The sequence below is a fragment of the Excalfactoria chinensis genome, chromosome 5, assembly GCF_039878825.1.
Source record: "Excalfactoria chinensis isolate bCotChi1 chromosome 5, bCotChi1.hap2, whole genome shotgun sequence".
In the NCBI taxonomy this organism is placed as follows: domain Eukaryota; kingdom Metazoa; phylum Chordata; class Aves; order Galliformes; family Phasianidae; genus Excalfactoria; species Excalfactoria chinensis.
In genome coordinates, this window is record NC_092829.1 from 2,686,293 (window position 1) to 2,708,930 (window position 22,638).

The following is a 22,638-nucleotide window of genomic DNA, read 5'->3' on the forward strand; positions in this document are numbered from 1 at the left end:
CATTTTCTCTGCCTAAATATCGTATTCAAAGAAGGAAAAGTAAGGCTTTAGGTCACGTATGTTCTGCTGTGCTCAGTGTGGGCTCTTACTCTGTCCCTGTCTGCCTAAAATCAGTATCAGTACTGCAGGAGATGTAACATCTGTCACTTCTGGCTTATTTTCTTCTCATCTTCTCCCTGGAGGCTGCATTGTGCACTGAAATGAGTGGTGCTTTCATGGAGGTTATTTTAACTGCTCTCTCTGGATGCACTGCCCTGAATTGCTGTCAGAAGGGCTGGGTGAAGAGGCTGATGCTCCGGGCGGCAGGTAGCGGTGACCTTTCTTTAACTGAGAGCTGCTTCTACAGTTTCAGCCCTACCCAGAGTGGATATAAGTAGATACTCCATGTGGTAAACACGTCATCTCCAGAGCCATTGGATATGTGGCACTGAGGGTCATGGGCAGTGGGCATGGTGAGGGTGGTTGAGGTTGGGCTTGGGGATCTTGGAGGTCATTTCCAACCTGAAAGCTTCTGTGAGGCCACATATCTACCCTGCAGTGTGATGGGAGGGCTTCCCTGTTAAACTAATCAGCTATTAAATAGTGAATTAATTAAATGTCTGGACTGATGTATTAGAACATGTGGCCTCGATCTGTTTGTGAAGTATGTGTCCTCTGGTCACCTTTCTCATCCTTTGATGATACATAAAAGAGAACTTCCTTTTAGTTCTAAATGTTTATTAAAATCACAGCACAGCCTCTTAGCATAATGAAAAAAACGCTTTCTGAGATAATTAGCGATCTAATAAAAATGTTTGTAAACCTTAAGCACTGTCCAGAGTGATCGTTTGTGGGCAGCCCTGAGACACTTCAGGGGTACTACCAGAAAATAGGCAGACTTTTCATTACAGCAGCAAACTGATGATTTTTCCGTGGGCCATTATCTTCAGAGTTTATCTTTGAAGGGAATAGGTGAGCAGAAGGGACAGATAAATGCCATATTCTGTTAAAAAAGCTTTTCTTTTATAGCTCTACTTTAGAGCACTTAATGCGCAGAGATTTTTCTTGTTAATTTTATCACTGGGAACTGCCGTCCCTTCCCATCACATCACTTGCAGCAGGGCTGGCCGTGTGCTCCTGCAGCCTGCCTGCCTTTGTTGGCATCCCCATGCCTTCAGCCCCACCAGCAGCCCAAGCACACGCTCCTTCCTCAGCAGCATGCAGGGCCAAATCTCTTTGCTCTTCTCTAGAGGGCTTTGGTGCCCAGCTTGGCAACATGCTTTGCATATGGCCCATGGAGCTCCTCAGCATGACTCCTGTGAGATTGCCGGGAGCTAATTTGGTTCATTTGCTGCTGGCTTTGTATATCCTGGGTTTAAAATAGGCCTCTTCAGAATCTGACTGCAGACTAAGGTGGTGTTTTAAGGTAGTGGAAATGTGTTGAGCTGAGTGTTGATTCTGGAATTTCTGGGTTTTCACACTTCTTAAAGAAATGGCACTTTAAGGGCAGACTGAACAGTTTTACTCTCCGTCTACAAAGATGTCTTGAGGGCCTTAATAACTTTCCCTTACTGCCCTGCAAAGGCTAAATGATCTCTAATGCATCTTGTACTCTAGCTTGGCTTCCAATTCTAAAGCTCACTTTGCCCTTCTTAACCATCTTGCAACCCCCACCTCAGTCACACAGTGGACGAATCATGAACAGGGACTGAAGTGGACGTGTCTTGTTGAGGATTATGAGTATTAAGAGATTCAGACCTTCAGATTTATAAATATTAGAGAAGGAAGATAGGCAAATAATCTCACTTCTGCTTCTAGCCAGTACAGTGTATGTTCTTCAGTCGTGGCTATCCAGGCTGGTTAAAACTCAAATGACTGGAAATTCAAATTACTCAAAACGATGTGATAATCTCTCCTCAGTCTATTTCTGAGCCACCTCCAGTACTTTTTTCCAGTATTTCTTGATATGCAGCTCAAACATGCTCTGCTTCCCTTTATCTTGCAATTACTAGCTATTACCATTAGTTCATTTCAATCAGCCTGGTCACCCTCCATGCCACCACCTCTTTGTCACTGTTTATGCTGGCAGTCATGGCTTCACTGTCCTTTGGAGGCACCAAGCCCAAAACTGACAGTCAGCTCCACATCCATTCTCTGTGCCCTTTGTGATCCCCAGTGGAACACACAGTGAGGATCTGTCCTTCCCCAAGCCTGTCTTTGGGCCAACACTTCTAAGACCTTCTCATGTCACTTGTCTTGTGCCAAGTCAAATAATGTCTGTGTGAGGAGGTTTTTGCATCTGCCCTCCTTCCTTTGTGCAATCACAGGGCAGTTAATTAAGCTATCTGAAGGTTTAAAGTAGATACAGTAAGTGGAGGTGTTCAAGGCCAGGTTGGATGGGGCCCTGGGCAGCCTGGGCTGGTATTCAATGTGGAGGTTGGTGGCCCTGCCTGTGGTGGGGGTTGGAGCTTCATGATCCTTGAGGTCCCTTCCAACCCAGGCCATTCTGTGCCTCTGTGATTTTGTGACTCTATGACTCACCAGGATTTCCAAGATCTAGACTAGACTATTAGTAGTTTATTTTTACGCAGAAGACTCGGTGCATAAACGTAATAAAGCATATGCATCTTGGCTTTGCTTTTGAGCAATCTATTTTGGTCCCGTGCGCCTTCTCCTGTAGAAAAAACCACAGTGATACCTTCTGCCATCTGACCTTTGGTGAGTTGGTGGCTTTTGGAGGCAAATGTTGTCCGAGACTGTTTTATTTAAAAGCCAGGAGTGGTCATAAATCAGCAGCAGCTCTCAGATGTGTGAGCCCCTGCCAGTTCCAAAGGATAACAGTATGTGTTTTTAAACTAGGTGCTACTTCAGCGTAACTAACACTTTCGTTTCTTGAGTGATAACACTCTGCTTTGAGAAAGAGGTTTAAGCACTAAAAGTAGTCCCTTATTTTTCAAGCCAACTGTAGCATAAATAAGGTGATGCTTGTTGTTTCAGGTATAGCGTATAGCCAATTTATTATTCTTCGCAAGCAGGAACAGAATTGACCTTTATTTGCAGCAGACTCTAGCTGGTGCTGCAAGAGACGTGCAGATGCCTCAGCAGAGGGATGAGTCCCTTCCAGACTCTGCTTGTGCCACAGCAGCACCTGCTGGGAGGCGAAGGCTGGCACAGCTGGTGGCACCCAACACAGCTGGCAGCTCCTGGCACAACCGGTTGCAGCTGCAGAGCTGGTGGCACCTGGCACAGCTGGCAGCACCTGGCACAGCTGGTGGCACATGGCACAGCTCGGGGTACTTTGCTCAGCCATGCTCACCTGGGAGCACCTCAACCTGCAGCCATGCCCTTGCTCACACATCCTTTCTCCTGCACCTCTGCTCCCACACCTTGCTTGGGCACCCCTGCTCAGCTGCCTGCCCCCTGCTCCTCGGTCCTGCATTGTGGGTAGGGAACAAAATGTCCAATGATTATTTTCTCCTCAAGCCTGTAGCTCTCACCTTTGTTTGTTTGTTTTTAATTCTCCATTCCTTCTGTCTGTGGGTACTGCATTGATTTAAGTTTCTGTTAAGGCTTTTCCTTAGCTGTATTGCTTGTGGAAACAACTCCAGTGTCATCATGCTGCTTGTGCATGTCCATTGGTGGGACAGAACTGCACCCTTGCAGCTTTTGGACTGCAGATAATTCAAGCCAAATTTGACAGCACAATAAAGATATCAGAGGTAATTAAATAGCTGCATGTTTGTGAAAATATACAGATGGATTTGGTAATGGAAAATACACCAACCCCCCTTCATGACTGAAGATTCAATAAGCACATCGATGTACCATGTAGTGACTTGGAGATACAACCCTGTGGGGAAGAGGGCACCCACAGAACTCACCCATGGGTACAGTCCCACAGCCACAAAGCAACGCTGCAACCACATTCCAGGCAGCTCTACCCTTATCCTGGACACCTTGGATGATTCTTCACTCATCATTCCTCCATTTTCTGTCCTACTAAACTGGCTTTTCTTGACTCACAAGTTCCACCTTTGTTCTGATTCTCTCCCTCATTCCACAGAGGGAAGAGTGAGCAGAGAGCTGTGCGTTGCAGAGCTGCCTGCAGGGATAAAACCCAACGCCAAAATCATAGTGCAGCAGAGAGGTGGTTTGTTGTGTTCCTATTCCTTCCAAAGAACTAAAATGGAGGGAACAAAGCATGGAAGGTTTCCTCTGAACTCATATGCCTAGTCCAGCTGATAGAGGTTCTGGTAAAATAGGATGGCATTCAGCGTTCCTAAAAGGACACAAGAGGCTGTTTGAACATCAGAGATTGATGGTGACCAAGCAGTCGATCTCCCTGCCCCAGGGGATGGTGAACTCTCCCGTCATGGCAGCATTCTGAAGCCGTCTCTGCACGGCACTGTGCAGCTGACACTGCAGTCCTTCCTTGCACAGGTCCCTCTCAAACACAGCATTGTTGGCATTTGTGCAGAGGCCAAAGCTCCCGGAACAAAGGGATGCTGCCCCCAGGCCTTTCTCAAAAAGAAAATGGGTTGATGTGTCCCATGGATGCTGTGCTCCTCTTGTGGCTCCCCAGGTTATGTTCCAAAAATGTTGTCCCTGGAAACCTATCTGGATAAGAAATGAACAGCAAAAATTTGATAGCCCAGGAAAGACGTAGGGGCAGAAATGAAATTATTGGAGGTGCATTTTATCAGTGCTGGCATTCAGATGCTGTTGTGCAGGGCAGGTCTGTAATTGACTGGTGTTAAACAAGGCGCTCTGTAACTCTTTATTTCACAGCTGAAGACCTGCAAGTACAGCCTACGTTTAATAAGGCACGAGGGGAAACTGGGTTTTTAAATCAGGCTTTTCATATCTTCATGCACCACATTGCAGCCCAGGTCGCCCCATCCTAACGACTTCAGAGCCAAAGGCGAGGTGTGTGGCCTAGAGATGATGAGTGACTCCAGAGATGGTGCTTTTATTTGCCTTGTGCTAAGAAAGAAGTAGGAAATTGGATGTAAAACTGATACAGGTATGATGAGATAGTGACGATAATTGGATGTGGCAAAACTGTTTTCATCAGGCCTGCAGGGCTTGCAGTGGTTTGTAATTATCAAATGCAGCCACAACGGCAGAAGGGCTGCCTCCACCAGGAGGATGGCCATGGGTGCTCGGTGGGCTGCATGGCACATCATGAACTCTGATGGCTTTGCAAGTGGTGGCACATGGTTTTCTGACCAAGGACCCTGCAGCGTCTCTGCTGAGATAAGCATTGCTAGGAGTTGGACTCAGTGATCCTTAAGGATGCCTCCCAGCTTGGGTTAGTCTATGATTGTAATTCAGATGGTGGCAATTGGGGGTTGGGCTCAGTTGTCTCTTGAGGTCCCTTCCACCCCCTTCAGTTGTGTGATTCTGCAATGAGGTCGTCATGTACTTGCAAGGCTACAGAGAGCAGGAGGGATAAGCACAGCTGTGCCAAGCATTCCTGCCCACAGGGTTACCTTCATTCTGTTGGCTGCAGTTCTTTACCTATTCTTGCCATACTTGTTAAGGTAAATATACCTGAAAAAGTGAGCTTGAATGAGTCTCCTGTGCTATGAACACACCAACCATGTTTTGCTTCCAGGCTGTCAGTTCTGAGCTGCTTTCTGACTGGCCCTGTCCTTCCTTGGCGTGGCCTTTTGGAGATGGATAAAATCAGCAGCTAGTCTGATAGAAAAAATAGCTTTAATTGCAAATAGCCATACAAAGGAAAGCTGTGATTCATGATGATAAAGAGCCAGCTGCAACAGTTGGTCCCAATGTGCTGATAGACGCCAGTATGGCATTTTGGCACATTGGGTGTCTGCGGGGTGATGAGCAAGTTCCTTGGCTGGGGCTGTTAATTCTTCTTTTAACCATCTCAAGTAGCTGAGCCCTTTGCCTTGTAAGTACAGCAGTGTCTCACAGATTCCTGATACATGCAATCACTATGTATTGCTCTGTGTGTATACGTTATTTCTTGATGTGTAATTGGAACAGCATAAGCAAGAAAGCCAGTTAATGTTTCTGTACCGCTAATTGTCAAACTCTTCTTCTCCTTTGAAGTCCCACCCAATCTGACTGTTCCTCAAGAAAAGTCCCCCCTGGTCACACGGGAAGGAGACACGATCGAGCTGCAGTGCCAGGTGACGGGGAAGCCCAAGCCCATCATCCTGTGGTCCCGCGCCGACAAGGAGGTCGCGATGCCAGATGGCACGATGCAGATGGAGAGCTACGATGGCATCCTGAGGATAGTGAACGTGTCCAGGGAGATGACGGGCACCTACAGGTGCCAGACCAGCCAGTACAACGGGTTCAATGTGAAACCCAGAGAAGCTCTGGTGCAGCTCATCGTACAGTGTGAGTAGATCCTTAGTTTCTTTTTATTGTGGTTTTATTTCTCCCTTAAATAAGCAGCAGAAAAAAAAAGTCTTAACAGTTGTTCCGTTTTGGGTGCTGCGTTGTTTGGCTCTGCAGCTCCTTGAATTTATGGTTTCAACGTAAACATAGAAATAAAAATGGCATGGAAGTCCCATCTGTGATTAAAAAAGAAGCGCAGAGCCACGATTGTTTTCCCAACTCTTAGCTCTAAATTTCTTGACACAAAAACAAGTATACGAGGTAGGAGGGCATATTTCTATCATTCAGATCTGATACTGGTCTCATTTGTTGAGACTGTAAAGCAAGAAAGAAAAAATGAGAGCAAGGGCTGCTCCTTCTCAGCTCTTTGTGCTGGTCTCTATGGCCTCTTCTGACACTGAAAGTGAACTGCCATGTGAGAAATGCTCCCAATCAATAACTTCTCACCAGGCAAAGATCTCTTGTGAAGCATCAGGTCTGTTCATTATTGCAATAATGGGTGCACACCCCCTTATGGCAAGGGAGAAATGGCACAGCTTATCACTGAGATCCCCTCCGCTGAATACCCCCTCTCCAATATAAGAGATAGCAAAACTCTGTTCCTTAGTGTTAGAGCTGTTCTGCTGCAAAAACACAACCTACTTCTCACAGTCAGCATCAGGAATGGGGGGGAAACAGAAGGAGAAATCAGTAAGTTTGGCAACACTTAGTGTTTATTACTGGAAAACCAGAAGTCTGGTTTGGTGATGCTTGTGGGGAACAAGGAGCTGCTCTTTATGGCTGCGTGTCTGATAAAGATGTTTACTTACTTCCATTTGTTGAATTGTGGTGTTTGTTTTCACCTGCTTATGAGGTGACCTGAGCAGCCCACATTTGTTCCAGTTTCAGATGCCCCAGTGTAAGGGCACATTCTCTTCCTAACAACGTTCTGTGCTCAGCCCAACCGACCTCATTTGAGACCTTCACTGATGAGATAGGCAATATACGTAGGCACATATATATATGTGTGGCCTCCAGCCACTATGCCTTAATCCAGAGCTGTGGCAGCTAGGGAGCCCTTGGTGACACAATAATTTTTACTCTTCTCATTATTACCGAGATGGTTTTTCCCATGATTGCTTTTGCAGTTATTATCACCAGGGCTGCTGCTGATGACATGCAGTTTCTCTTTCACATCTCCTGAAACAAGCGGTCATTAGAGCTGTTTGATTCTAGCCACATAAAAAAAAGGTGATTAACAGAAAGTAAACAGAAAGAAAAGGTGGAACGAGTAATACATGAAAGGAGCAGAGAATAGGATATGGTTTTCACCTTGGAATCCTCAGAAGCTCAATTCAGTGGGGGAAACTGAAGAACAAGTATTCAGACTCTTGACACGCCTCTGTTTGACAGCTGTGATGTGTCCCGTGTTTTGCTTTGGAAGACTTGATGTCATGGAATCACAGAGCATCCCAGGTTGGAAGGGGCCCATAAGGATCTTGGAGTCCCAACTCCTTGCTTCACACAGGATCACCCAAAACATAAAGACCATTTCAAGTCACGGAAATTCATAGACACTCTTCTGTTTATCCAGTTATTTATCCTGGTTTCTGCTCCTATAAGCGGGTGCTGCAGCAGGGAGGCAGTCATGCATTTCACATGAGAGGAAGGGACGGGTGACTGTGGGTTGTGGGGAACATTGCACTGAGCCAATTCTTGGTGTACCCAGTGGGGGGACCCCTGCTGGCTTCCAACAGCATCCATTACCTGGCATGTCTGGTGCTTGCATTGCTGTTATTTTACTGCATTTTACGGAGGAGAAAGCTCTTTCTTATGTATTTTTAGCACCACATTAGATGCAATTCATGTATTCTGATGGAGATGAGAGAGACAACTTGGAAATGGCTGTAATGAACAGGAATATAACAGGCGTTTACAGAAGCGTTTTCTTTAATCTGTCCTGATTTAGATTCCTACGTGCTTTATTCAGATCCCAGTGAGTGACAATTTGGAGCTGAATGGACAAAGCAGATGCTCTGTAACGCTTTGATTATTTTTCTTGTGGGAGGAAAGTGTGTGTGCCCACATTGACTCCAGTCTTGTTTCCGCACCCAGTGCAGTGTTTATTCAGTTGTCATAAACCCCAGTTCTTTTCAGTCATTTTATAGTATTTAATTTATGTCCTCCTATCAGTTACAAAAGGGAAAGATATTTATTGAAGCACTTGTTTATGTATTAGCTCATCGCTTTTGGTTCATATATGGTGCATGGGTGTGTGGTACCAAACTGCATACAGCCCTACTCTCAAGAGTTGGACAAGGTGTTGATGTAGGCTGTGCTCGCTGTGCTTTGCAGCACACTTCAGAAGCCACGTGCTCTTTGTCACAGAGTGGTTGTTAAATGGTAGAATACAGACATGAAGATACTCGTTTAGAGGACCAATGGAATAGGCTCGTGAGAGGAATGTAACTGAGAATCTGAATGATCCAGCTGTAAGATACTGGTGTTCCGTGCGTGGCTTTGGGGGGTGAAACACCTGCAGGAGGCAGAGAGGCTGTCCCAAGGAAAGAGTCCGGGATGGTTTTCCTATGTCTTAATCCTGTATCCCAACTTCTCTACCTATGAAACAGAAATAACATTTTCCTACCGTAGAGGTGAGATTTTGAGGATGCTGCAATAAAGAAAGGTGTGAAACACCTGATTTGATCAATAAATATCTCTCCTTTGGTTGTTGCTATATGTTACACTATTGGTTATTGCTGTTATTGCCGTCCCGTGCTGCATTCTCTGGGCTATGTTGGCATTGACCTCAAGCTGTGGGGTTCACTGAGTTTGATCTTCAGTGTTTGATAGATTTGGTGAGTCCTGATGGTGTTGCTTCTCCAAGGGATTGGTTAGAAACATGGAAATACTGCACCAGCAGCAAAAAGGGCTAAGAAGACCTCTGGGGGAAGAAGTAGTGATAGAATGAGAGGTAATGGCCATAAGTTGTTCGGGTTGAGTATTAGGAAGCATTTCTTTTCCAGAAGAGTGGTGATGCAGTGGCTCGGTTGCCCAGGAGGTGGTGGAGTGCCAGTCCTGGAGGTGTCTGAGAGACATGGAGATGTGGTACTGAGGGATGTGGGCAATAGACATGGTGGAGTGGGCTGAGATTTGGCTTGGGGACCTCAGAGATCTTTTCCAACCTGAATGATTCTGTGAATGAGTCTGTAATGTAAAGTGCTTGTGCTCATTTCTTGCTGTTCTTCTGCATCTTCCTGCCACATTTAGGCAGGTTTAAATGACACGAGCAGTGTATCAAATGGACTGGGCTACCCATGCCAAACGAGCCTTGCCAAGCAGCAGTGCCATCATCTAACGAAGGCGTCTCCCAGGTGTGGTTTGGTGCTGTGGGACTGGGAGTGCTCCAGGTGGAGCCCCTCGGTGCACCAAGAGCTGCATGGGAGGGCTGCTCCCAACAGGTGATCCTGAAAGAAGCTGCTCCCAGGAGAAACACGAGCAGGAATTGCTGCCCACAGCACTGACCCTCATCTGGTGTGCAAATTCAGGTAAATAAAACAAATGAACACCCGCTGTTGGCAGACAGGGTGCTGTCCAGCCATAATTTAAATGCACCATTTTCTGTTGCTGGAAGAAAAGGCTCTGGAAATAAAAATGCCATCGAGTACAATATAATCAAATGTTTACATCATGTACCTTATCAAGTGATGATAGCAGGAAGGACACAATCATTTGTCACAGTGGACACTGCTGCATCTTGGGCTCGTGTTTCATATATTGTGGTTCTACTTTGGCGCTGTATAAAATATTGTTTATAATATAAACTGTTTTCCAAATGCATTGGTCTCCAAGTACTTGTAAAGCTTCTTAAAACATCAAACATATTTCATGGTAACCTGGCTGGCAGGGCACCCAGCCATGCTGTGGTGCTCTGAATTTTCCTTTCAATGTGGGTTCTGGTCTATGTATGTCAGTCCTACTCAGTAATAAATTGTAAACAACGAATGAAGTCATGCTGAAAGGGAACGTCCTTCAGGAATTAAATCTGAACTGGAACAGAGCTAATTAGCAAGAAATATGAGGCTGAATTATGATCTCAGGTGCATCATTCCAAAGCCGGAGTGAATCAGTGGGGCGTAAATTAGTTGTTCTGGTTTTACATCAGCGGGAGACAGCTCAGAATCGGGTCCTCGTTGTTGTGACTGTGGGTGTCATTTGCAGGTGAAGTTGGGGAACGTAATAATCTCTTCTGCTTTAGGAGCCATTTGGCAGCTCAGAATTTGCCATATCTGTGGCTGTCCAAATATGTGCCTGATGAAATAGTTACATGTAAATATATCTTATATTAACAGAGCAAAAGTTGTCATGCAAAAAATAATAATACGTGATAACGAAGCGTTCTCCATCTTAAACTGCACTACAAATAACAAGCTGAAGTCTCGTGGAGAGAAATAGAGAGCTAGGAAAGGAATGATGAGAAACCAAAGACCGCTGCCTGCAGGAGGCCCTGTGGGCTCTGAGTCGTGGTGCTTCTCAAAGTCAGGTGAAACCCACTGGATTTTTAAATAGGCCTAAGAAATCTGAACTATGGCAGAGTATTATAAAAGGGTTGGTGTGGGAATCTTGTAGGGAAAAGAGCAGCTGAGTGGGGAAGACGTCTCTATTGTTAGTTAACCATTGACTCCTGTGTTTATGCATGTTGAAATGATAAAGGAAATCTGAATCTTATGTTTTAGATTGATGCTATTAACATATATATATATATATATTTTACTTATGTAATAAGTGTTCATTTTCGTAGGAGAAGCTGATTAATATTCAGAGCAAGTTTTATGTAATCCAATACATCCCCAGACTGTTTGGTTTATTACTTTCTGAAGTACCTCCTTTGTAGGTCACTGGTTAGTCACTGTTCTCCATAGGTGGGGTTTGGTTTTGATGGAGAGAGGTCATACAAAAGGAGAGCTACAATTGGACTTCACTACTACTCTATAACTGTGCCCTTCTGAGTTTTGTTTTTGAGTGTGGGAATTAATAACTGACCTAAATGACTTGAAAACTTCAAAATACATGTTGCTGCCATTGGCCTTTATTAGCTGTAATAACAAGTGTCTGTCTCCATCCTGGCATGCTGTGTTGGAGGCGAGTGCATGGTGCCTGTTTGAGCCTCAAGATTCCCTCCCTTACAGTAACAAATGGCACTGCTAACACTGTCCTGTGGGTAGATTTCCATAGAGTCATAGGATGACCTGGGTTGAAAAGGACCACAATGTTCATCCAGTTTCAACCCCCTGCTGTGTGCAGGGTTGCCAACCACCAGACCAGGCTTTGGTCTTTTGCTTCACCATGCAGGTTTAGATAGAGAACCTTTTCAGTATAGTACATGAGCAATGAGGGCTTTGTATGTAATTTTCTGAACGTAGCAAAGGGAAGGAAGATGTATGGAAATAATGGATGGCTTGATCAGCAAAATAAAATACTGGGAACTTTCTGACATTTTGCAAGGTCAAAGGCAATGCATGTCTAGTGACCTGGAGTGGTAATGAATATGCAGAAACTGGCAACATGGAAATTATAATTGCAGATGAGATCACTTGAATTTCTTCTTATTAGATATTAAAAGTGTAGTTGCTGAGAGAACTTCCTGAGATGTATCTTTTTTTCTTAGTAATTCCAAAGGGGGAATATAGCAGCAGATAACCCAGAACCTACCACAGGCCTGGGGTGCTCAAGGTATCCAGCAGCTGATTCACGTGCCAGGCTTCTTCAGGGTGAGGGTGAAAAGCTTTGGGTTCAAAGTGATGCTCCCTCCCACTGCACAGCATTGCTACAGCACTGCCCTCACTGCTGTGGTTTGTAGGGCATTGCTTTCACAACTCCTATGAGGACACACAAATTGGAAGCTCCTTTCCCAGCTGTGCTGCAGAAAAGGCAGGGCAGGTGCTGCCTAATAGGCAGTGTGCTCAATGAGGCAGGTGGTGGTTCCTGCTGTAGGTGCTCGCCATGCAGAGACCTGATCGTAAGGTAACAAGAGGGGGAAAAGCTGGCCAGGTCCTGTTTTGAAGAAGCCATGTTGTAATATGATGAAAGAGAGAGTGTCTCCACAATTAATATATCGAGTGTTTGATTACGTGATTGTCTCTTTTGCTCAGTAAATAACTGTCCTCTGTCTCAACTTTGGAGTGTTTTTGGCTTTAACAGTCTCATGAAGCAAAGTCCTTTAAGGCAATCTGTGTGCTCAGAGAATGATTGCTACTTTCTCTGTGTTCTCTCGTAGCAGATTTTTCTTTAATTATTATTATTCAGTCATTTTGTCCACTGCTGCTAAGTTGAACTTTTGCAAATCATTTTGCCTGTGGAGAAAAAAATGGTGTCAGCAGGCACATTCCTTTCACTCAGCAGCAGGAGCAAAATTAGACCTCGATTGTGCCGGTACATAATCAGTTTTTTTGTCTGATGGAATCAGTCCAAGGGATGCTGGACTCATTACAGCAGACACTGAGATGCTGTGAAAGCCAACAGGCTCTTTGTTGCTGTGGGACAGTGATGTTGTTTCAAAGAGCTTTTTTGCTTTGGGTCGTTCCCATCAGGCTTTGGAGAAACCTACGTTGACCATTTTGCATGAGACGTTCCCTCCTCTCCTCCCCAGTGACACATATTGTGAATCAGATCGGGAGGGAATGCGGCTGTTTACAAGGGTGGGCAGTGATAGGACAAAGGGGATGGTTTGAAACTGAGACAGGGGAGGTTTAGGTTGGATCTTAGGAGGAAATTTTCCCCCCAGAGGGTGGTGACGCACTGGAACAGGTTGCCCAAGGAGGCTGTGGATGCCCCATCCCTGCAGGCATTCAAGGCCAGGCTGGATGTGGCTCTGGGCAGCCTGGGCTGCTGGTTGGTGACTCTGCACACAGCAGGGAGTTGGGGCTGGATGAGCACTGTGTGCCTTTGCAACCCAGGCCATTCTGTGATGCTACAAAATCACTGAGAATAATGGGAGTTTTGCCAAACAATACAGGACCTCTACGTTGGGCATCTTTGTCAACAGCTCAATAGGACGTGGGCTTTACCCTCATGCTTCCCAGCTTCACTACCCTCCTGGGAGGCCCCACTCTGCAGGCAGCTTCCATTGCACCAAAAGGCAGCCATGCACACACTGCTCTGAGCTCACTTTCTCCCTGTGGGGACCGCGGTCACCTGCGTTGGGAGCTGGCAGCATTAGCAAGCGGCCCAAGATGAGGGACATTTATGGCAGAAAATTCCCAGTAACAGGATTTCTCATGCTCCCCTTCTCATATTCAGAAGCTTTTCACATAATAAAAGGGAAATTTCACACCTTTCATTTGTTATTGAGCTGGTAAATAGAAAGTCTGGCGAATAAACAAAAAGGAGGAATATCCTCTCTATTTTTAGAGGAGTTATTATTTCTGGCTAGTTTCTGGTTTCCAGAACCTTGAGAAGATACTCAACTCATTCACAATTGAGACACTTCTCTACAGACCTTTGTAGTTTCTCAGTCCATTAATAGAGTTTCTTATCAATAAAACCATTCTGATACTCCCCTGTTTTAACTTGACTGTTTCCTTCAAGGTGAGGCAGCTTATTCAGATTTATTTCATCGCTCTCACACATCATTGGTACGGTTTCTCCTTTGTACTCTGTGACAATGAATGCACTGTGCCTGTCCTCATTGCCCCGTTTGGAGCAGGATGGGCACACAAGGCAGGGGCTCAATGAACCTGTGCTCGTGTTTCCGCACTGTGAGTGACGTTTCTCTGGCTGGTGAGTGGCAGTGTTATCTTAACCAGCATCGGATGCCAAGCTTTGGCCAAGATGCCGGACATCAGCGGTTTCTCCCCAGCAACCCATCTCTTACACTCTCAAAGAAGGAAATGAGATTGTTTCTGACATGAATTGCTGTTGACAAATCCCTCGTGACAGTTACTCATCTCGGTGTTATCTTCCAGGCCCTCACAAATTACCAGATTGCTTGTTGCAAAGCCTTGCTGGGAAATTAAGCTGTCTGGGCCATACCTTTCCAGCCCCTCCTCCCATCCCCTGTTCTCAAAGCAGAGACTGGGTTTTCGTTGTATAGCTTTCCTTTACCTGATTCCCCACCACTTTTCTCTGATGTTTCAGTGGCTCTTTCAGGCTCAAGCTTATTCAGTCCCCTTCCAGCATGAACATAGGTATATTCTTCTAAGCTCAGTTATTCCTGCTGGTGTGAACTACTTCTGACATCTGAGGGAGGATCAGGTCTTATGGTTAATTAAGGTGCACTGAAGGAATTAAGGAGTTTGTCTCTTCTGCACAGAGAGTATTATTTGTATGACAAATTGGTTGAGTAGTAAACCCCAAGCAAAATGTATGAGCTCTCTAATTAACAGCAAAGAAAGTGTTGGTATGATGTAGTACCACCAGGAAAGTGAGAGCAGCCAAAACATCAAGTTCAGGGATGCTTTTGTTGCCCCAGTATATGACTGTTTATGAGCGTGGATAGTGATGGGATGAGGGGGAATGGTTTGAAACTGAGACAGGGGAGGTTTAGGTTGTATTTAGGAGGAAGTTTTTCCCCCAGAGGGTGGTGACGCACTGGAACAGGTTGCCCAAGGAGGCTGTGGATGCCCCATCCCTGCAGGCATTCAAGGCCAGGCTGGATGTGGCTCTGGGCAGCCTGGGCTGCTGGTTGGTGACCCTGCACACAGCAGGGGGTTGGGATGGATGAGCACTGTGGGCCTTTGCAACCCAGGCTGTGATTCTATGATTCTAGGTTGTCTTTGCACTGTCCATGTCGGGTTTATTGCCTTGTTCCACTCTGCTGCTGTTTTTCTTTCCAAAAAGGCAGTTGATAGCAATGGCAAGGTCAATTCACTGTCAAATTCTCTGTCCTACTCATTGCCTTAGCCTCATTTGAGGCTGTCATATCCTTTTGTCTTTAATAACAGAGATCATTATTATATTACTAGGAGATTAACATTCATTCCAATTTTCCGTGAAGCCTAAAGGCTGCATATTCATGACTTCTGCCTCCACAGAGGTCTCCTCTATTTTGAATCATATGATTCCAACATTGTTACCCAATTTCTTTAGTGCAGCCATTCCTTACAGCATCCACAATCACACTTGCATTTTCTTTGGACCAGGAAGGTCATCTATCAGAAGATGGAAGCAAAACAAATCCTACCTTAAAAAAAGAATAAATCCTATTGAATTTAATATAGTCAGCGTAGAATGAGTTTACTTTAAGCCATTTTCTGCTGCATTGATGGCATACCTTGAAGATAGAAAACCTGTATTTCCTAGTGGCAAACATAGTGATAGCTCCAGTCACTGTAGTGTGTGGCTCATTAGGGTTAAGCCAGAAGGGAATTTGGTTCCTTCTGGCTGCAATATTTGCCTCATTGAAGTTCATCTGCATTCTTGCTATACTTCTGACGAGTGTTACTGAAGCAAGGTATAATCAGATCTGTGAGTCTTTTACAAGTGTTACTTGGCTCAGTAATTCCTGATGTCATAATTTTGGATCTGCCCCAGACATCCAGTTTGCTGCCATATTTGAATTTGTTGGTCAAAAACATGAAGACAAGGAACCAGTAACAAAGTAGTGTCAGCTACTCTTTGCTTTGCTCCTTGCCATCAGGACATGGTGGTTAGAAGATGGAGAGTCTCTAGAAAGACTGTTGGCCCTCTCCTATGCAGTGGTTCTCTTCTATACACCTGGTAATTGGCAAACCTTATGGAGCTTTGAGTGTAAGACCTTTGCCTTGCTCATACTCACCTTTTTTCTTTGATACACCCTGTCTAACCCAGAGGAACTTTATCCTGGACCAAAACAAGGGTGCGTAGGCAGCACAAAGACATCCTGACAGTGAAGGCACCAACTAAAACAGGAACATTCGTGTCAAACGATCCAGAGAAATGAATGAGAAACATCTTCCCTGGTTATGGGGTTTGTGCCACGTGGGACAGTCACACAGAGCATCACCACACTGTGCTAATCCTCCATTCACGCTCCTTCCCAGAAGCTCAGACAGCTTCGTTTCTGAAAATTGCTAATTAGCAGCTTATTCCTTTGCGCCATATTAGGGAAGATGATTGCCACAACCCATCTCAAAACATCACAGTCTTTGGGACAGCACTTAGTCTGGGGCTGGCGCTTCTTAATGCCTCCTTGAAAAGAAGTTTTGATAGTTGGATTTGTTATCCCCTTTTGCTGAAGGAGGAAATTAGCAGTTTATGGCTACTCCAAGGACCTTCTTGATTTTCTTTTCAAATCAAGCAGGGTTTCTCAGAAGAAAAAAAAGATATTATCTACGTCTGATATGTAATCAGTTTCTGTCAGCCTGGAATTCAACAGTGTGTACTCGCTGATTACATCTAACTCAAAAATGTGCCCTGCTCCCATTCGTCTCAGAGGTCTCTGTGTGCCAATGCGTGATGTTCTTGTAGCGCACGTGTGCGTGGTAAAATCAGCCCTATGAGCTGAGGTATCTGAGGCCGTGTCAGCATGCGATCCCATGGGCACTGTGCCATGCTGTGCCATGTCCAAGTTGAGTGTGGTTGGCATGCTGAGTATGCATGGAGAAGTTGATATTGCTGGTATTATAGGAGGGAGGAAAATGCCCAACTACCTCTCTCCCTTAGCATTTTAAAGAAACATTACCTGTAATGGTTGAGGGAATGAGGCTTGTATGAGAAATGATGCAGTGATTGAGCACCTGGTTGGAGGCAGGGCCAGCCCAGGGGAGCTCAGGTGCAAGCAATGTACCTTCTACCCACCCCTTCCCAGCCCTCATTTAAGGGTTGGCAGTGGAAAGGAGGGTTTCTCACTGGATGTCCCTGCATGCTTGAGGCCCTCTGAAGGTAAGCTGCTTTTGTTTCTGTATGCGTAGCTGTTGTATTTGAGTAAACCCTCATTTAGTGCAGCCTTGCACCTCACAGCTCTGCTGTCATCGCTGTGCTTTCCGCTGTGTTACAATTAGTTTTGCTGCTTCTACAGTGAATTGCTTTGTTAGTGGGTTATTATTAGTCTGAATTCAAATTCTCAAAGCATATGGAGCAGTTTGGTCTCCTCGCTGTAAGCAACTGAGCTGAGTCTGTGCTGGTGGCGGTGGCCCTCTGTGATTCTGTGCTGTCCAGAAGCATGTCAGTAGTTGTCAATGGGATGAGTGCAGCCAGTAAGGATGTGGAAGGAGAAATGACCAGAATAAGACTTGTGAAACCTTGATCTGAAGGTTCAGTTTTGCTTGGATGAGGGTTCACGTTGTCCATGTTCCTTTCAGAACTGATTCATGTGGTCTCAGGTCCTGCAGTGAAGTGGCCCTATGTGAGCCGGAGGCAGGAATGAAGGAGGCAGTCCCAGTGTTCTCAATTAGGTGAAATAAATAGAGAAGTGCCACTGGAGGGAGGATCTCAGTGGTTTTAGAAATGGAAGAAAGTCTTTTTTTTAGGTTAAAATGAAAGCTGCTGTGCTTAGAGAAGGAGGCAGATGTGTTGCTTATGGTGGTTGGTTGTGTGTGGGATGGATATAGGGATTTGCCAGGCTACGGTAGGTAACAGAGATATCATCAGTGTGCTGCTGGCATACAAAGCTGATCCGATGCCCAATGGAAAGGTAGTTATTTCTCTTAACCTTTTTGTAAGACAGGATGGAGACCTCATCTGTGCATTTGAGTGCATGTTCATGATGATTGGACTTGAAATAGAACATGGGTAAAGTAGGACTTGATGGTACTTGACGAGATGGAAACTCCTGAGGAAATACCAAGAGATGCAATTGCTTTCTGAATGTAGATAGCGGGGCTGTCATAGAAGGAAAAAGCTCTGTAAAATAAGGTCATACAAGAATATCTACGTATTGATTGTAAATGCATGTAGATTTGCAGTGGTGATGGCACTGAGATTTATCCGAAGGTGACAGGTCAGCGGGACCCTGTTGCACTTACAGTCCAAGTCATAGAGAATCAAGCACTGGACTAACCTAGTAGGTCTCAGTTTATTAGTAAATATTGTTCAAATCATTTAAATACAATGAAGACGCTTGATTAAAAGTCCTCTGTACAAAAAAGGAAAGGGGAAACCACGAAGCATTCAGGAAGGACATTGCACTGCATTTGTCACTGAGATGAGGCAGAATAAACCCAGAGCAGCCCTAACTATGCTGAGCTCCAGACTACATCCAGCACTGGCTGTGGTGCAGTTCAGAAAGGAGATGGAAATAGAGGAAAACATTTCTTCAATAACCTCAAAGATTCAATTTTGGAGATTTGAGAAGAAAGAGCTTGATAACATTGGGTGAAAGGCCAGATGAACTCCAGCAGCTGAAAGAAAGGAAATAGAAGCATATAGGCTTACTGAAAACAAAAAGGCAATTATGTGTAAAACATCACGGGAAAAAAACTCTTGGAAGAAATAACAGAGTGTTATGGAGCCTTAGGGGAGGAAGGAAAGAATTAAGTGTTGGGCTTTACTCCCTTCTGTGTGAAACTGTTGGGCACAAAAGCAAATCTGGCTGTCTAAAACATGACCTCGGGAGCACTTGTGTTTGTTTACTTGTGCATTTGTTTATTCACAGTGGAGTCTGAATACAAATTCTGGCCTGAGTTTCACAAGCGGCGCCTGTTTCATTCAATAGGCTCTGCCTTATTGGTGGTCTTCCTGATGAAGGTTTAATTACTGCAGCAGTCATCCCTGGGAAAATACAAAAGAACTATTACAGATGGGTTCTTGTGCTGCTGTGTTCGTGAGATGGGGGATGTTTAGGCTGGATCTTAGGAAGTTTTTCCCCCAGAGGGTGGTGACGCACTGGAACAGGTTGCCCAAGGAGGCTGTGGATGCCCCATCCCTGCAGGCATTCAAGGCCAGGCTGGATGTGGCTCTGGGCAGTCTGGGCTGCTGGTTGGTGACCCTGCACACAGCAGGGGATTGGGACTGGATGATCATTGTGGTCCTTTGCATCCCAGGCTGTTCTATGGTCCTATGATCTGCTCACACTGGCTGTGTTTCACAGCATGTGGCTGTTTTACCACTGGCTGAGCTCAGAGTCTTGCTGAGATGTGGGGTGCTGTGTGCTCACACACAAAGGGGCTCCCTTGTCTCATGCAGGAGGGAAGGCAGAGGCACTGTGAGACTGATTGCTGCTAACAGCACCGCGTGGTGCAGGCTGCAGCAGAGGATTTTAGAGAACCAACGTGCAGAATTGTTGCAGGTCTGTGATTCAGTCTTTGAATCAGGGATACTCTGGGCACTGACACAGGTTTTAGCCCACAGAGTTTATTCTGTGACACTCTGCTGCCCAGCATCACCAGTACCTCATGGCTGGAGCTGCTCCCTCCGCTGCTGGGACTCATGTAATGCTTCTTACTTGGGAATACTTAGCTCCCATTTGGATGCCAGAGGTGAATGATGGCAGGGAGCACTTTGGGAATTGTGTTGTTGTGTTGCTGTTTTCTCCGGTGTCTCTATCATGTTCCAAAACTTGTCCACGGGTCAAAAGCAATGACTCAAATCCAGTAAATGGCTCTTTGCTGGGCAGACCTGTTGTATACACAGCTCAGGGCTGACTTATTTTCCTCTTGGTGGTAGTGATCTTTAATGGATACTGCCGTTTTTAGGGCTATCCAGGGTACGTATTGTGACTGCATTTGCTTTGTTTTATTTTTAGGGAGCCTCACATTTCATTAGAGAGGGCAGCAGCAACATTTTCTGCAGTGCATGTTGTGTTTTGTTTCTCAATTGAATTATGGTATGTTCGGAATCACAAGCGGAGCTGTCATAGCCCCCAGCTCATTAGATGATCTAACGTGATGTTTTCAGCGGGCTATCTTATCAAAGCAGAGACTGTCTGTGAATTAAAGTGTCACGGAAGCTTTAGAAACTGATTTCTGTGTTGGCTTTGTTTTGTTTTATTATGTTTTGCTGTGGGTTTTTTTTTTTTCCAAGAGTGTTCCAGAAAGACCCATGGCAAGACACGGGCTGATGGCAAGAGACTAATACCTGCAAGTTGAGGTTTTACTAGTTTTAGAGGGAGCATCTGGTCTTGTGCTGAAGTTCTTGTTACTGGGGCACATTTCCTGGGTGATGTTCATGCACATAGATGTGTGTTTATACAAGCAGGAGCAGCAGCTCTTAGGTTGGTATCTGAGCCCAGCTGAGGGCTTTACTGTCCCTGTGTACGTGGCTGGGCAGTGCCTGAGTGGAAGTGGTTGGTTTGATAAGATCCTTCCTGAACAAAAAGAGCTGTTCAAGCTCCGTTTACTGGAGATGGAAAACAACTGGCTGACATCTTCCAAACCCAATTTTCACTAATAGATGCCTACATTTCTCCATGACTCAACATAAGGGTATTAAAATGCCCTTAAAACATTTTTTTTTTGGGGGGGGGGTCAAGGTTGTTGTTTTGTTTCTTACCACTATAATCTTTAAAATATTAAAAGGCCACTGTTCTCTATCGTTTTTCATTCTGACATAGAGCAAAGACTGGCCTCAAATCATGGCATTTTCTTGGATGGGAGCTGTTGTCTTCTGGGCAGGCCCATTAATTAGGTGCTATCTCCAAGTTACAGCAGCCTCTCAGAAAGCCAGCTGAGTGGCGTCACAAAGTTTTCTTTGTCCTTAAGAAAATGCAATTACATTAAGAAATTGCTTCGAGGAGTTAAACAGCAGTGAAATCTCGAGGTGATGATTTCTTCCCTTTCTGTAAATGCCACGGTGGTAAGAATTAATTAGCGGGGACATTCCAGGAGTAGGGAGATAATTGAACTATTCCATGCGAACCTAATCTAACCTTGGGGAGGGGAGCTGGGCAGGACGTTGATGGGGCTGACTCTGTTTTGTGTCACCGTAGATGAATGGACTAAGGAGCTGCAATTGGGAAACAGAGGTTTGGGAGAGCAATAGAGATGGAAGTTGAGCTGTGTGTGTAGCTCTGCTCTGTGTGGCAGAGCTTGGATTTGGATATTTGTTTGCCTTTTGGGCTGGGAAATGCCTTCAGCCCTTCTCATTCCTTCTGCTGTTTTTCTTTCAGTGTATCAGTATTCTGGGCTGTCAGTGAGCAGTTGCTTTGATATTCAGCTGCCAGGGCTGTGGAGCACTGGGGAGGAGACCAGTAAATGGACTGGTTCTGATGGCGTCACCCTGCAGCGTACAGGATGGGTTTTAGCACTCATGCATTAAATCACAATTAGAAACATCTGCTGGGCTGTGTTGGCCCTCCTTACATGAGATACCCTCAGTTGCTCCTGTCTAGAGCTCCATCATTCCCCAGTGCTCTGCCATCTCCATCAGCCTCCTCTGTTTCCAGGACCCTGTTATAATGGGGCTGCTCCAAGACCACCCCATAATATCCTCTAGGTCCCCACTGCAGGCCGTGTGCTGCTGGGGGCACTCTCAGACCTGAGTATTTTCAGTCATTTCTCCAGTGTGATGCCAGAGCACCACGGGCAGCAAAAACCCAGGTGTTGTGAGTGGAGGGTTTGGATGGGGGTAGGCAGAGGTGTAGCTACATCTGGAGAAGCAAAGATTGAAAGCAGCGATATTCCCCTGAGGCTGGAAGTAGAGACGAGTCCTGAATTTCCAGTGAAGGCACCGAACAGCTTTGCCTCGGTTAAAAAAATGAAGTGAATAAATTGAAATTTGGACTCGAGCAGCATTTCTGTGGGAGGAAGTGATTTTTCTCTTTCATCTGATAAAACCATGTTAGAAGCCTTCATTTGCAATGCCATTTTCTCTCCTATCCAAGGTTGTTTGTCCATTGCATACCTCCATGTACAGTTAGTACACAAACAGCCGTTCCCCCTCCTGTTTATATGTTCCCTTCAAGTACTGGAAGGCCACAGTGAGGTCCCTCTGGAGCCTTCTCTTCTCCATGCTAAACAAGCCCTCAACCTTTCCTCATAGGAGAGCTGCTCCAGCACTCTGAGCATCTTAGTGGCCTCCTCTGGACCCTCCGTATTGGAATGAGTTCAGGGTGTCACCTGGCCAATTCTCAAGGAGCTTTTGTTAACCAGAGTGGTGAAGTGATGTGTGTGCTGTGTCCCTCAGGTATGATGCTGCAGCTAAGTATCTTCAGTGCTCAGCAGTGCGATTGCTACAGAGATCAGACTGAAGCTTCTCTCCCATGAGCTATAGGCACCAAACCCACTATTTCTGCACCTCTTCCAGTCTGTGTGCCACCATCTGAGATGTACAAAACACAGGGCAAGTGATTCAGAGTAGATGCACCCAAGGCTGGTTGCTGTGTTTGTGCTCGTGTTGCAGAGGGCATCTTGTGCTCCTGCATTCTTCATCAGCCCTGAAGAACAGTCTGAGGGA

The 22,638-nt window shown here is 45.5% G+C and overlaps 2 protein-coding genes across 7 annotated transcripts in view; both read left to right on the top strand.

Moving 5' to 3' along the window:
* The window catches only part of MDGA2 (MAM domain containing glycosylphosphatidylinositol anchor 2), a 276,490-nt gene that overhangs the window by 186,878 nt on the left and 66,974 nt on the right, over nt 1-22,638 (top strand). For all 3 annotated transcript variants that reach the window (XR_011903636.1, XR_011903637.1, XM_072336911.1), the window contains exon 8: nt 6,058-6,351. Coding sequence is in view for 1 of the 3 variants with exons in the window: in XM_072336911.1 (XP_072193012.1) it covers nt 6,058-6,351 (294 nt within the window). In the remaining 2 variants the exon portion in view is untranslated. The remainder of the gene's footprint in view (nt 1-6,057; nt 6,352-22,638) is intronic.
* The window catches only part of CDKN3 (cyclin dependent kinase inhibitor 3), a 482,527-nt gene that overhangs the window by 86,457 nt on the left and 373,432 nt on the right, over nt 1-22,638 (top strand). The gene's annotated exons all lie outside the window — the stretch shown is intronic.